The sequence below is a fragment of the Metarhizium brunneum genome, chromosome 2, assembly GCF_013426205.1.
Source record: "Metarhizium brunneum chromosome 2, complete sequence".
Classification (NCBI taxonomy): domain Eukaryota; kingdom Fungi; phylum Ascomycota; class Sordariomycetes; order Hypocreales; family Clavicipitaceae; genus Metarhizium; species Metarhizium brunneum.
Window position 1 is genome coordinate 4,883,964 of NC_089423.1, and position 13,752 is coordinate 4,897,715.

Consider the following 13,752-nt stretch of genomic DNA (forward strand, 5'->3'; position numbering starts at 1 on the left):
AGTGACCTGAACCATGTTGGCCTTTGGTTATGCTTGACCACTATTTTAACCGGGGTGAGAGAGGAGGTCGTCATGCTCATTCTGGTTCTCACCGATTCTCACCAATCCCTTGGCGTTGTGGCATCTTGCTCCTCGCACACTTTTTTTCCTCTTGCGCTCCCGACTTCTTCCTGTCTAGACTTGCGGGTGGGAATGAGACACTCACTTCAGAGCCGGTATATCGCCTCGTTTGGGAGGAGGAACTTGACAGCACCACGCCCCGGGCATCACTGGCTGCAACCGGCCCGGACTCCATCGAGGACAAGAGCTGGTCTCCAAGGGAATGGGCAACACATGCGCAACCTCTATACCGGCAGCGAGCCATGACGGAGATGTCTTCACTTCTCTCCCCCGTCGCCCCGGCTGTGCCTACAAGCGCCGTCATCAAAGTCACCGACTCGCCCGTGCCCATTCAAGTCTTTACTCACCCCAGCGCCGATGACTATTCCGTCTTCTTCCCCTTCCACGACCTGGCGGCCCTCAACAGCGGGCAGCAGGACCTGTTCTCGTTTAAGCAGCTCATTAAAAATGGTACCGAGGGGCAGGATCTTCTCCTTCTCTTCACTGACGGGTGCGAGGTCGACGGCAAGACGGACTGCTCTAAAGCGTGTAGTAATGTGTCCACGTTTTTCGGCTCCCTGGAGACCTTTTACAACTGCATTGCCTTGTCGTCCATCTCGTATTGGACGAGGGAGACGAATCGGTACTACATATCTGAGGAGGCGGAGCGCAATGCCAGTGGCATCATGGGCTCGAGTTCTTTGGCCTCGTTTGATGGAAGGCCGGTCTTGTCCTCGTTTGTGGCGTGTGCGCAGGAGGCGTGCGGTGCGGATGGTCTGCATAAGCCGTGTGATGACTCGATTAAGACGTTGAGCCATGAGGCGAATGCAACCGCCATCTTCCAGGCCATGGATGACTTTTGTCCAGATCTTCAGGCCGAAATTAACCCGGATATATTTGGGCCTGGTGTAAGTCAACGTCTCCTGTATGATAATACTCCCTATCTGACACATGTAGGTCCTCATCTCATATGTTCTCCAAGTGACCTTTTCTGGAACCCTCTATCTGTTCCTCAAAGCATTCACTCTCTACGTGCACTACGCCCACAAAAAGCAGGAAACCGAGAAGCGATTGCAGCGAGCCTCGTCTCGCGGCGGCCTCACCCGCCGCTTGACACGTATCGAGTCCATCATCTGGCGCGACTCGTCGGCGCTGTCTCGCACAAGCATCGCCCTCGCCACCACGCTCGTCGAATTCCAAGAAGCGCAGTGCTGGTTTGTCTTCGCCATCCAAATCGCCTCCATCCTCGCCATTGTCGTCAACTCTCAGGAGGGCACCTTCTGGGGCGAAATCATTGTCAATGCTGCCGTGGCATTTCACGTCAGTCAAAACGGCATACTGCCCATGTTCCTGATACAAATCTGCCTGCACCACGAGGGTATACGCAACTGGCATACGTTTTTGGGCTTCTTTGTCGAATACTTGCTGGCCATTGTCGCGACCAGGCAAAAGGTGTATTTTCGCGACGCCTTCAACTTGTTCAAACAGGAGAACAAAATCGACGCGTGTGGGCAGAATCCCAGTCCGCGGAGTTATTGTGCGTCTACGCAGGGAGTGGAGGGCCTGAGATTGAGCTTCTTCCCGCATCCGTTGCTGTACAAGATGGTTTTTTTGGTGTTGGATACCATTGCGATTGTGATCCTGGTGTTTGACCAGCTGAGTTGGACGCTGAGAACGCACCGGTCTACAAAACACATCACGATAAGGGGCTACCGAGTAGGGAGGGCGCCCAACAGTGGGCGGCTGAAGCTGGCCTGGATTCACTTCAAGCAGTGGGTTTGGCGGATCCTCGAAGTCATGTATCTCGTCATCAATATTCTATATTTGATTTCGTTGATCAAGGTCATTAGTGCCGACAGCTTCCAGGCGAATAAGTGGTCGTATGGACAGATTATTGCCATGACGGTTTGGGGACCAGTCATTGTCAAGTTGTTTGATTTGGCAGTTTGTAAGTGCCCTTTTTTCCGGGTCCCTTTTCCCTATGATGCCGTACGGCCACGTGTGTGACTAACAGGTAAATAATGATGCAGCCGGCCCGCCCAAAAACGGCCAACGACTCAACTCTGGTCCTCCGCGTCTACGAATCGACAATGTTATCAACAGACGCCACGGGACGTCGGCAGACGAGGAGCTCGACGCCGAAGAGGAAGCGTACGGGACTGGGAGAGAGCGGCGGATCCCAGCACCCCCGGAAATAGACTTGCGGCAGCGGTCTCGGCCGACAAGGGATGAAGAGGCCGACTTGACGGACGGCATTGGCGATAGTATTGGCGATGATATCAAGAGAGTGGGAAGGTAAGGGTGTACGTTTGTGATATTTTTACGTGACATGACGACGTATGATGACGCCTTATGACTTTACGCATCTGGTAGACTAATTTGGTGCGCCATTTACCATTTAACTGGTTATAAATTATACAGATGTAGATTTCACGACACTGCTAGCGTTGGCAAGTACAAAGATGAGCTGGTTGTTGTACAAAATACACTTATGAGCTTGTAGTATTCACGTCATAATGATTTTTATCCTGATCTATTCGCATGCGAGGGGTCGTCGTACTTGGCAGGCTGAAAATCAAACGACAGGTTCTCCCTGTCCCGTAGAAACGTGTCGACCCTCTCGTCCTTTGTCCTCCCCGCCGACGCCATGTTGTTCTGGCGCATCTTCTGCCCGATGGCCCAGTCCTTCTGCTGCACAAAGTCGACGTACTGCTCGCCGGCGGCTTCGGCGCGGTTCATCTGCGCCAGAGCCCCAATCATGCACATGCAGACCACGAGGGCCGCAAACGTCCCGTTGCTCATGTACATGGGCTCGCTGGGCTTGCCGTCGCGCTCGTTCCGCCACTGCTCCCAGTCCTCCCAGGTGGCGTTGCGCGAGGCATTCCCCGGCTGGTGTCGCCACGCCTTGTCGACCTCTCGGAGGTCCGGGGCACGGTGGTCGGCCGTCCAGCCGATGCCGTGGTGGTCGTACAGACGACGTTTGTTCGGGTCGCTTAGGAGATTATTGGCCGCCACGACCAGGTGGTACCTCTCGAGGCGGGTTGCGTGTGGAATCTGCTGCGGGGAGGACGAGGGCGGAGCATCTTTGTCGTGGGTGTCGGGGTGGTATAGCTTCACGAGCTGGTAGAACCGCCGTTTTGTGTACGGCGCGCCGCGCTGCATGCCGAATATCTCGTAGGGGGTTGGGTGTGGCGACCTCGGCCACGGCGGCGGGCTTGGGTCATCGGGGTTCGGAGGCCTCGTTGCGTAGCATCTGGAAGGCTCGAGTACCCAATGCTTCGACGATGAGGGGCGTTTGGAGGGTCGTGCTAGCGGGCATTTTGCGCTGAATCGTCGTACTGAGGTAGCGGATGGTGGGCATGGACTGCACGGTACTGAGCACGTGGACGAGCAGATGGCCGCAGCCGAGTGTTTGAGCATCGTGGGTGCAGATTGCCGTGATTGTGAGGGGCGCGCATAGGAAGAAGAACTGAGTAAAATTTACATTTCTCGTTCGATTCAGGTTTTGGTGTCGTTTCCGGGGGTAGGCAATCGGCCAGGGCGGCTCGCGATGTTGCGGGAATGGAGGACGAGGTCGATGACGGAGGCTGTCATCAGGTGAGCAAGTTTCCACACTCCGGATGTCGTGGTGCGCAAGTGCAGCCAATACCCGTTCAGTGCGGCGGCAAGGCGGTTGGCGGGAAACCGGCGTGCGGGGGATCCACAGCGGACCAAAGCGGATTGATGTCGATTCTTTTCCGAGTTCCGAATGGCATTTTTATAAAATCCACACCAATACTCTCCGACCCCAGGCCTTGCTGCTAGAAACGCGCGAAACAAAGATATTTAATTCGAGTCGGGTCATGATCCTGATTGCGTATCTGCGGCATATGTAAACTTGGGCCAACAAGTTCGCAAGGGCAAAACTCATTTTAGACAGCGATGCTAGTTACAGTTTATCACGATATGCGTATTGGGTAGTTTTATTCAATATGCAATAGGGAAGCAGGCACTTATTCGGCAGATGCTAGGTTCTGTTTTGTCCCACGTGCTGACTAATAGGGTCTGTCTTCCTCGTAACTCGCAATAGTCAAGAGGAAATTAACCGTCGCCATGTTGCTACTTCAGCTCATATAAGAAATTTCAGCAAGTCGAATTGTAGCGGCAGCCCACAAGCCCAGTTTACATATGGGACTCTTGCCGAACTATTCCATGAGTCTGTAGTTGGAATGATGCAAAAGTAGGCTCGGATTAAGAAGAGTTTCCACGAGTGCATCACATGCTGTCCATGACAATATATGAAGCGTTAGAGATGGCTGGGTTCTCGCCGAGCGACGCCGGCATCGGGCTCGGATCCGGGTCCGGGGATCGGGCCCCACCCGATTCCCCCCCATGTAGAACTTTGGCCAGACGGTGGACGACTGTACGACGATAAACGAGCAGCAGTGCAACGACACTCTCTTCTTACCGGTTGTCAACTGCGGCCTCGAGCCCGGGCGCATAGGCCATTACTTCAAGTGCGCTGGCGAAGTTGGTATTGACAGGCTCCACTTCGGGCGTGAGAGCGTGATATGCAAGTGGTAATTGTTGCACTTGAGATTGCTGTCGCTCGATACCGGCAGTCACTCGGCATTCAACCAAGGCTGCTCATACGTCACACCTGGTTACATACTCGCTGTTGGATTGCCCGCGATCACAGCACTGGATGATTCAAAGAAGAAGCATCTGGTTTGTCTTTTCACCTGCCTACTGTCCTAGTGGCATTGACCTTGCTTGGACGGCCTATAAAGTCGAAAGAGCACAGTATCCTCGACGTAAATTACCTGCACCGGCGCACCCACCATGGTGCCGAGCAGATCCACTCACGAGCAAAGAGTGACAGCGCCGTCTCCTGAGCCGTCTTGAAGTCCAGCTTCGGTGTGGCCCACTATTTATGGCCCCTGACGGCTCCGGAAAAGTGGAGTACCTATCTATCTCGGATCGCTGCCCCCCGGGGCCGTCGTATCTGGTCGCCATTGCTAATGCGCCCAGGGATATTCGAGCTGCCTGTTGAGTGAATATCATCCAGTCTTTATCCGAAAAATCAGCAGGATTCAACCGCAAGGACCTATCGATCGACGGTTGGTCGGCAGCCTCCATCTGCGCCTACAAGCTTACGCATCTACCCTACAGACACCTTTTCAGGAATGACTGGCAAGGTACTACGCAACCAGATACTAGTGAGTATGCGAGCGTCTTATGGTATCAATTGATTTATCACTGACAGATTGACTGGTATGGAGCGATGTACGCCTATTGGAATGGCTTTGGCATCGTGTATAGTAGACTTTGTCATGATAATCAACCACAGCGGTGTAACATTCACTGCAGGCGAGACAATTAGTCAAGGACATTGGAATGCCGTTATCCTTTTCCGAACCGCTGGCACGCACCCATGATTGTTTTTGTCCCATTTTATTTTTTCTTGTTTTTAAGTAGGTAGTTACCAAATGACAGATTCATCCTACGCAAGACGCCCATTACGCCCCGTCTCCAAAGACCGTGGCTACAGTGCGACTGTATTTGGCAGTTGTCTGCTCTTGTCGATCGCCCGCTCCTTCCTCCGCCTGAAACTCAATCCGCGACGAAAACCATCATCCCCTCACCCTACAAAAGTCATGACTGCATGGTGATGCTGGGGTCCACCCAAGCACCTTCGAAACTCTAGAAGCCAACGTTCCACAGCGAGGGGGACGAGAAACAGTGAACCAGATCAGACCTTCGTCAATGGCGCACCCTAGTCGAAACGCCATGTCGCTACTTTTGCACTCCCGTCTTAGTCCCCCAGCCTATGGGCGTGTCTCGCCGATGCCTCAGACCTGTGGTGTCGAATCGCAATTCATTGCCCGCCTACACCATCTTTGCTGCTTCCAGCAGGAATCATCTTTCCATTAGGCGAGCCGAACTTCCCGTGGCTATAAGCCATCACTCTGTTTCTTCTTCTTCCAATAGAACCCCGCATGAGCTGCGAGTCTCTTTCCTTGTTGGGCGCGCAAAGCAGCTACCGGCGTGGGTGGATGATTGGTGGCCAGCCACGACCGTCATGTAGAGAAACGCAATTTCGGGGCAGCGGAAGATGAGGAAACGGGGAGCTTCTCTGCCTGCTGTTCCCGGTTTATAAAAGGATCTGGGAGATGGCTGCTGGGACAATGCGCTGACACCTGCTAGCCTCTGGCTTCAGTACTGCTGCTTTATGCGAAGAGACCGCCAAGCGCAAACAGCTACTTGTCGGCGACACGATAACTACAAAACATCGCCCAAAATGTCTGCCCCCGTTCAAAACAACGATACTGCCGCCGAGCAGACTTACAAGGAGGGCAATCATAATGGCCATCACTTGCCTCCAACCACCGCCGACGCAGGTCCTGGGGGGAGAGTACCAAAGCCTTACCAGTCCATGGTCTCTCAGGTGTATGATCCTCAATTTTTCAAGATTGCCAATCCTGGACCTCTGGGTCTCATTGCCTTTGCTCTGACTACCTTTGTCCTGGGCCTATACCAGTGCGGTGCTGGGTAAGTCAGTTTGCCTCCAAATGCTCATCTACGTCTCACAAGATGGACCTACAACTCATTTCTCACCAGATTGCCAAACTCAAACCCCCTCGGAAGCGTCGGTCCTGACCAAGCAGTATTCGGTCTGGCTGTCTTCTACGGCGGCACCGCACAGTTCATTGCCGGTATTATGGAATTCCGTGTGGGCAACACCTTTGGTACAACTGTCCACTGCTCCTACGGCGCCTTCTGGCTTGCGTTTGCCATGTTCATGGTCCCTCAGCTTGGTATCAAGGAAGCCTACGGTGGAGATGAGCACGCCTTCAGCTTCGCCGTGGGCATATTCTTGATTCTGTGGTGCTTCCTAACCCTCGTCTTTTTCATTGCTGCATTGAGAACAAACATTGCCATTTTGACCGTCCTGGGCCTGCTTGTTCTGGCATTTTTCTTCCTCAGCATTGCTCAGTTCATCTCCACTACTCATACCACTGCGGCGGTTCGTGTCAATCGTGCGGGAGGAGTATTTGCCGTGCTGTGCGCTTTTGCTGCATTCTATGCTGGAAGTGCTGGTCTCATGACGCCGGCAACAACTTGGGTCGTGTTCCCTTTGGGCGAGTTCGAACGACCTCCGGCCCAAACGAATCCTGTCTAGGTCGTCGATATTCTGGATTTCATCCCATGCGCGGATCTACTCGTCTGGGCCCCCTTGGAGTCTACCCGGCGATTGGGTATTGAGGTGCTACGTTGTTTGTTGCTAAGGTGTATTTTTGTTCTTGCACCACTATAATACCCATTGACGTATTTGATTTCTTTATATCCCGCTGTCTTTTGTCGAAATGACTTTGGGTTTTATTTTTGCGAGGCTTGGTGGGACCAGAGGGATTGTACACATGTAATCAGAATGTCAAATATTTGTGAAAGCTGTCGCTATCCCACCGGACTCTAATTGATGCAAGCTACACATGACACGCAGTCGTCTCTCTATCATGACAAGAAGCACTCGTCCCCTCAGTAAGCTCCAGATTTCAAATTATTCATCACAATTGATTCTTCATTTTCTCAACAGTCCCTTTCGCCTTGCCCTCTGCTTCTGCCGCAGCACCCTTCGCCTTGCCTTTCAGCTCTTCCGCCTTGCCCTCCATCTCCGCCGCCTTGCCCTTGGTCCCCTTAGCAACCGTCTCTGCCCCTTGCTTGATCTTGCTTCCAGCAGTTGCTACAACCCATCAGTAATCTGTCGCCACATGGGAAAAAAAAAACGTACCGGCAGCTTCCAAACCAGGCAGAACAACGTTATCCGTAACGGTTCTATCCACCGTCTTCAGCCCGTCCTTGACCGTCTCCGTCGGATTCTTCCTCATCGCGACAGACGTGCTGAATGCCCGAGGGGCCTGAACCATGATGGTTCTACACATGGGCACGGCGGACCGGACAGCTCGTTCTGCAAGGAAGGCCATGTTTGACAGATTTCCGAAAAACTTGCAAGTAGTTGAAGTATGTTTGGTAATTTCTAAAATGAAGAGTGTTTATTTTAGTGAAATTGAATCAATTGGGGTCCAGGTAGCCAGAGAGATGTATTAATAACAAAACAGAAAAAAATCGAACGTCCATCGTCACTGGGGGCAGGAAAGGTGCATGATGTCATCGACACGACATGTGGCCGAGATCGCGGGGCAAACGCTCCCGTTCGCCGCGTAGCGTCCGACAGCTTGGTTGGCATGACGCAGGGGCGGCACGATTTCTTGTCTGGGAAACGAACATCGAGATCGGAGTAGATGATTCATTTATGACCCTTGCCGTTGCATTTCGTCGCAGCGTTACAAATCGATTGGAGAAAGGTACGGGATGATGCTTTTCTTCGGAGACTAGATGTATTCTGCATGCTTTTTGTTTTGGCATGTTTGGTCAAGGCGCTTCTAAACGACTTCTTGCTTGAAACCTGCAGATCAATGCTGGCATGTAGTCCTTTAATTCAGCTTGCAGACATCGCGAATTCACAATGGCGGGGCGCAGATAAACACTCGTCATGGCTCTATTCATCGTCATAAATCGGCTCGATTTTGCTATGCTCTGATGCTCATCACTTGGCTCCACCTAGATCGACGGGTTTGTCCATCTCTAGCGATGGCCCTCCCTCCCGTTCCACGTCAACAGAACTTCATGGCCGGCTTTGCAACAAAATCCCCAGCTCTATTCCTTGTCCAAACGCACCGCGGGACTGTTCCGCATGAAGTTGAGATCGACCTTGTGACCTAGCAGCTCGCGAATATTTGAGATGCCGTACTTGATCATGGTGGGGCGCTCAAGGGAGAGACCCCAGCCGAACACTCGCATGTCCTTGCTACACGGAAAGGTTAGACGAATATCAAGTCTAGCAGAAATGAAAAGTTGCTGGGGTTTGAGCGACTTACGGCAGACCCATGGATTCCAACATTTCAGCACGGAACATGCCGCTGTTGCCGATTTCGACTAGCTTTCCGAGGCCCTTGTCTGTAATTGGTGAGGAAATTGCTTTACTGGATGGGGGAAATAATGCATCAGAACTTACGATAAGAGAAGATTTCCATGCTGGGCTCGGTGTCTACAGCTTTGTTAATGTCTGCATGTCGCCAACATTTCAGGCGCAGGTTACTCACAAGGGTTGTAAGCACACTTGTACTTGAGGTCGGTAATGCCCATCTTGCCGAAGAAGATGTCCATAAACTACATCATGTCAGCGACACTTTCACCGCCTTTGGACTGTTTACGAATATGGTGTGTTCTAACCTCCATGAGACCACCGAGCGTCAAGTCGTAGTCAGCAATGACACCCTCGACCTGATGAAATTCTGCCAAGTGGGTGGCATCGACTGTTTCGTTACGGAACACACGATCGATGGAGAAGTAACGAGCCGGTGGCGGGCGGCCGTCAGGGCCCTTCTGCTGCGCTAGTTTGTACAGCATGTTGGCGCTGATAGCTGTGGTGTGTGTTCGAAGCACGAGCTTCTTGGATTCTTCTCCGGACCAGGGGTATCGATAACCAATGGAGCCGTACTTGCCATCCTACATACGGAATTAACCCCGAGCTATATGTGCGCAAATGTAGAGCCATACTCACCTGGTGGACATCCTTGACGTTATCCCAGTACGTCTTGTAGTCAGCCGTATCACTAGAATCTTCCCCTCTAGGCATGTCTGCCTCCTTGGGATCCGATACGTAAAACTGCCAGCAGCGTCAGCCCGACTACCATTTCCAAACATGTGCAAACTTCAATACACATACGGTATCTTGCATATCACGAGCAGGATGCTGTTGCGGCACAAAGAGCGCATCGAAATTCCAGAATCCCGACTCGACGAACCTGGCCACGAGTCAGAACCTTGCCATTCACGTTGTGCGCCAACACTTCTGCATACTTGTCTGTAGGCATCTCCTGGAAGCCCATCTCGAAGAAGATTTGCCTCAGCTCGGATCGGACCTTGTTCAGGGGATGCAGAGCTCCGGGGTGCTGATCGGCACCCAAGGCCTTGAAGTTGTATCCCTTGAAAGTAGCCGACTTCCATGAACCGCTGGCAATCATGTCGGCCGTCAAGTCGGTAGCCACCTCGGGGATCTTGAGAGCAAACTTTTCCCCCTTTTGAAAGTTGAAGCTGATAATCTTCTGTGTTCGGACAAGCTTACGCTTCTTCAAATCAGCGAGCATCTTGGCATCGGGGTACGACTTTGTCGACTGAATGGTCTGCATCTGTTCCTTGGTGGTGTCCTTGATGGACTCTTTCTAAAGCCCGAGTTTCCGTTAGTTACCTCGTATCTTGTCGTGTTTTCTGTCTTCTCGTGCATGTAGGTGCTACTCACGGCGGCCTTGAACTTGCCATCTGCATTATTGGCCAATTAGTGATCCAAAACATAGTCTCGCATTTCTCAAAGCGTCAAAAAGGCCTACCTGGGGTCTTGGAAATCCACTTCTCCCTGAAGGCTCGGCCCTGGCCAATCTTGACCACATTCTTGTCGCCAATTGCCGTTTCAAGCTCTTGGATTGTCAACCCCTCCACTGCGGTGCGCAGAGCCTCAAAAACCCGGGCCTCGTGGCTACCATTGGCGGCAATCTGCTCGCCCTCAGGCTCTAAAATGGCTTCTTCTCGGTCTATCGTTTCGTACTTGACCATGTCACGGGAGGCAAGTCTATCCAGTGCACCCTTGACCTCGGTGGAGGGGATCGTGGGGAAGGCGGCAGACGAGAGGAGGGGCGAGTTCTTGTCCAGCGCATGGAGGATTTGGGTCGCAAGGTCCCCAGCGGGGGTCTCGTTCAAGGTCGCCATGATGAGAGGGACTGTATTCGTCTAGGCGAAATTCAGGCGACGCCGGCGGCGAGAAACGGTCGCTGGTGATGATGCGAAGAATGGTGGTGAGATTGCCTGAGTCACACTCGTCAGAATTTCCATGGTCGAGCGTCTGACGAACAGTGCCCCGCCATGGGTTGAGAAGGTTCGGAGTAAGCAGGTCAACGTTGAAGTGGGGCTGCCAAGCACATGTTGGAGAGATTCATTGATGCTCTTTGAAATCCTGTGCTGTCAGCCAGCTAGCCAGCGTAAGACGGAGTGAAATCAAATGGAGAATCTGGTATGATTGGTTGAAGGGAATCAGTTTTCTCAGCTGGCGTTTAACACTAATTAGAAATCAGGCCGGTTATTGCATAATTCATGATTCAACCCATGATAACAACATGTTCCGTCACATCTAGTCTTCCCCGCGTTCAGCCCTTCTTTCTATGTCATTGAGCTTCTACTAGTATTTCGAAAGCTAGACCAGGCTGGGCACCGTGAGTAAGGATTACCACGCTTTGATATATTCTTCTATATTATTCATACAAGCCACCTGTGCATCCAGTGCAGCAACGTCAATGCCCAACGGCTAACGTCAACCTCGGCCTTGTGAGGCTTCAATCTGCGCCCTCATAGCGGCCTCAGCAGTCGCGGCATTGATCCGCTCCGTGGGGCCCATCTTCATCATCTTTCCAACAAGATACATCAACTTTCCTTGCGGAAACTTCTTATAACCAATAAATTCCTGCAAGACCTTGTCCTCTCCTTCCACAGCCTCTTTTGCCAACTGTCGATACTCAGTCTCCGAAATCTCCCTGAACCATAAGCCGTTTGCCTCGATGGCCTCCTCTACACTACCTTGCAGTTCTTCGAGATAAATAGACAAAAGGAGTTCTTTGGCGACCTTGCCCGTAATTTGCTTTAGACATAGATGATAAAGGAGTTGGGACAAATCAGCAGCAGGAACTTGCGCGCATTCACCGTCCGCTGTGAAGAGTAGCTCGGCCGAGGCCAATGGCCCGGCTTTGTACGTTGTCAGCCGGCCCAGTTCGTGTGTGACCCAATTTGCAGCAAGAGTTGCGTAGCTCTTCAAATCCGGTCTTGTCTTGTCTGCCAGTTCGACTTGCATCTTTCGGTCAATGCCATCCAACACTTTGTAAAAATATTGAACCCTAGCTCCATTATCCAGAATGATCAGCGATAGAGCATCCTTGGCGGTCAATCCAAAATCATTTATTAACGTATCCAGCTCCGCGTCTGGCAACACGGCCAACGAAGTTCGAAGATGCTCCACCAGATCATTTCCTATCACAAGCGGCGCGATATCAGGATCAGGCATGTAACGATAGTCGACTTCGCCTTCCTTCCCTCGTAACCTCCGGGTCTCTTTCGATCCAAGTGACCATCCTCGGGTCTCGCCAGCTATGCTCCTGCCGGCTTCTAGCTCTTGAATTTGGCGATCTCTTTCGGCGATAATGGCGTCCTCGACAGCTTTTATGGTACCGAGGTTCTTGATTTCTGTCCGTGTGCCCAGTTTGCAAGAAGGGTCGTCAGCTTTGCGGACCGACACGTTCACGTCCGCTCTGAGACCGCCAGTTTCCATTCCTGAAACACAAGTGTCGACAGTGTTGAGTAAAAGCTGGATTTTGCGAACCAGAGCGGCAGCCGTTCGAGGATGATGCATGTCGGGCTCAGTAATGATCTCGACCAGAGGCACACCAACTCGGTTGAAATCTAGCCAATGCACATTGCCGGTTTGTGTCAACGTTTTGGCGGTATCCTGCTCAAGCTGCACTTGTTTAATACCAACGGTGACACTTTCACCATCTTCAGCAGCAATGCCGTCCCGAGCATAGAGTGTGATATGACCATTCTTAGCAAAAGGCTCGTAGTATTGGGTTATTTGATATCCAGCCGGCTGGTCCCACCAGAAGTAATGCTTCCTGTCAAAGCGACTTACAGATTGGATCTCGCAGTTGAGAGCCAAGGCAGCCCGTAGCGCCGGAAGCAGTGTCTCCCTTTGTATCAGCGGCTGACTTCCAGGCATAGAGACATCAAAAAGGGCCACGTGACTGTTGGGCTCGTCGTTGAACGACGTGGTTGCAGGGGAAAAGAGCTTCCGGGCGGTGTTGAGCTGTGCATGAATTTCAATGCCCACAGTCAATTCCCAGCCATCCACAGTCTGATAATCGCCTTTTGACTTCTTCTTGCCCTGCTTCTTGGCAAGCTTTGCCTCTTCCTTTAGCTGCTTGCGAAAGGGAACAACGCTTTCATTCGAAGATGCGGTCGGTTTTTCAATTGTTGATGCGGCTCGAAAGTGCCCAGACAAGGGGGTTGGCGATCGCAAAGCCACGGCGCCGTGTCCAAGAGTATGACGTCCCACCAAACAGCCTCGCTTTGAGATGCTCCCACGGAGAAGATATCTCCCAACCTCGGAGATCGGCACTCGCCTCATTTTCACTGTGGGAGATTGTGGGTAGTTTCCGGTCTTTCTATTTCAAGATCTGGCGATAGCGTGTATCGTCGGAAGTCATGGGCCGTGTGTGCATTGCTTAATCATTCGGGAGCAATGTGCTCGTCACTAGTTGACAGGTTTTGGGCCCGAGGAGCGCAACCTGCGTTGTCTAAAGCTGAGCCAAGGACGGAAATTGGCTGCAGGCAGTCCATAAATTGTGACGACGGTGGCTGCAGATTGCATCCAGTTCAACGCGCGTTGCGTCAATGGGGTTGTGTTGCAGTTGCTGATGATGACGGAATGAAATTTGCATGTCTGGCTTTGGAAAAGGATGGTCTGGCGGTGCAGGTGCATTGCTGTGGTGGAGACTTGGCAACTGCAACCAGGTG

At 52.2% G+C, this 13,752-nt stretch overlaps 6 protein-coding genes across 6 annotated transcripts; 2 read left to right on the plus strand and 4 right to left on the minus strand.

Annotated features, from left to right (window-relative positions):
• Positions 1–362: 362 nt before the first annotated feature.
• Positions 363–2,398, plus strand: G6M90_00g044250 (uncharacterized protein; the record flags this gene model as incomplete). The annotated part of the gene is made up of 3 exons (XM_014692273.1): positions 363–1,007; positions 1,057–2,047; positions 2,130–2,398. The coding sequence occupies 3 exons, from the start codon at positions 363–365 to the stop codon at positions 2,396–2,398; spliced, it is 1,905 nt and encodes a 634-aa protein (XP_014547759.1).
• Positions 2,399–2,622: 224 nt separating this feature from the next.
• JID1_0 (J domain-containing protein 1) lies at positions 2,623–3,261 on the minus strand (the record flags this gene model as incomplete). The annotated part of the gene is made up of 1 exon (XM_014692274.1): positions 2,623–3,261. One exon carries the CDS (start codon positions 3,259–3,261, stop codon positions 2,623–2,625), a length of 639 nt encoding a protein of 212 aa, XP_014547760.1.
• A 3,118-nt stretch (positions 3,262–6,379) lies between these two features.
• Positions 6,380–7,261, plus strand: ADY2 (Accumulation of dyads protein 2; the record flags this gene model as incomplete). Its single annotated transcript, XM_014692275.1, has 2 exons — positions 6,380–6,630; positions 6,700–7,261. 2 exons carry the CDS (start codon positions 6,380–6,382, stop codon positions 7,259–7,261), a joined length of 813 nt encoding a protein of 270 aa, XP_014547761.1.
• Positions 7,262–7,646: 385 nt separating this feature from the next.
• Positions 7,647–8,063, minus strand: G6M90_00g044280 (uncharacterized protein; the record flags this gene model as incomplete). Its single annotated transcript, XM_014692276.1, has 2 exons — positions 7,647–7,822; positions 7,871–8,063. The coding sequence occupies 2 exons, from the start codon at positions 8,061–8,063 to the stop codon at positions 7,647–7,649; spliced, it is 369 nt and encodes a 122-aa protein (XP_014547762.1).
• Positions 8,064–8,796: 733 nt separating this feature from the next.
• FRS2 (Phenylalanine--tRNA ligase alpha subunit) lies at positions 8,797–10,905 on the minus strand (the record flags this gene model as incomplete). Its single annotated transcript, XM_014692277.1, has 10 exons — positions 8,797–8,947; positions 9,018–9,096; positions 9,155–9,187; positions 9,243–9,309; positions 9,373–9,648; positions 9,704–9,808; positions 9,869–9,947; positions 10,003–10,364; positions 10,442–10,461; positions 10,530–10,905. The coding sequence occupies 10 exons, from the start codon at positions 10,903–10,905 to the stop codon at positions 8,797–8,799; spliced, it is 1,548 nt and encodes a 515-aa protein (XP_014547763.1).
• A 598-nt stretch (positions 10,906–11,503) lies between these two features.
• Positions 11,504–13,363, minus strand: GATB (Glutamyl-tRNA(Gln) amidotransferase subunit B; the record flags this gene model as incomplete). Its single annotated transcript, XM_014692278.1, has 1 exon — positions 11,504–13,363. One exon carries the CDS (start codon positions 13,361–13,363, stop codon positions 11,504–11,506), a length of 1,860 nt encoding a protein of 619 aa, XP_014547764.1.
• Between the last annotated feature and the right edge of the window lie 389 nt (positions 13,364–13,752).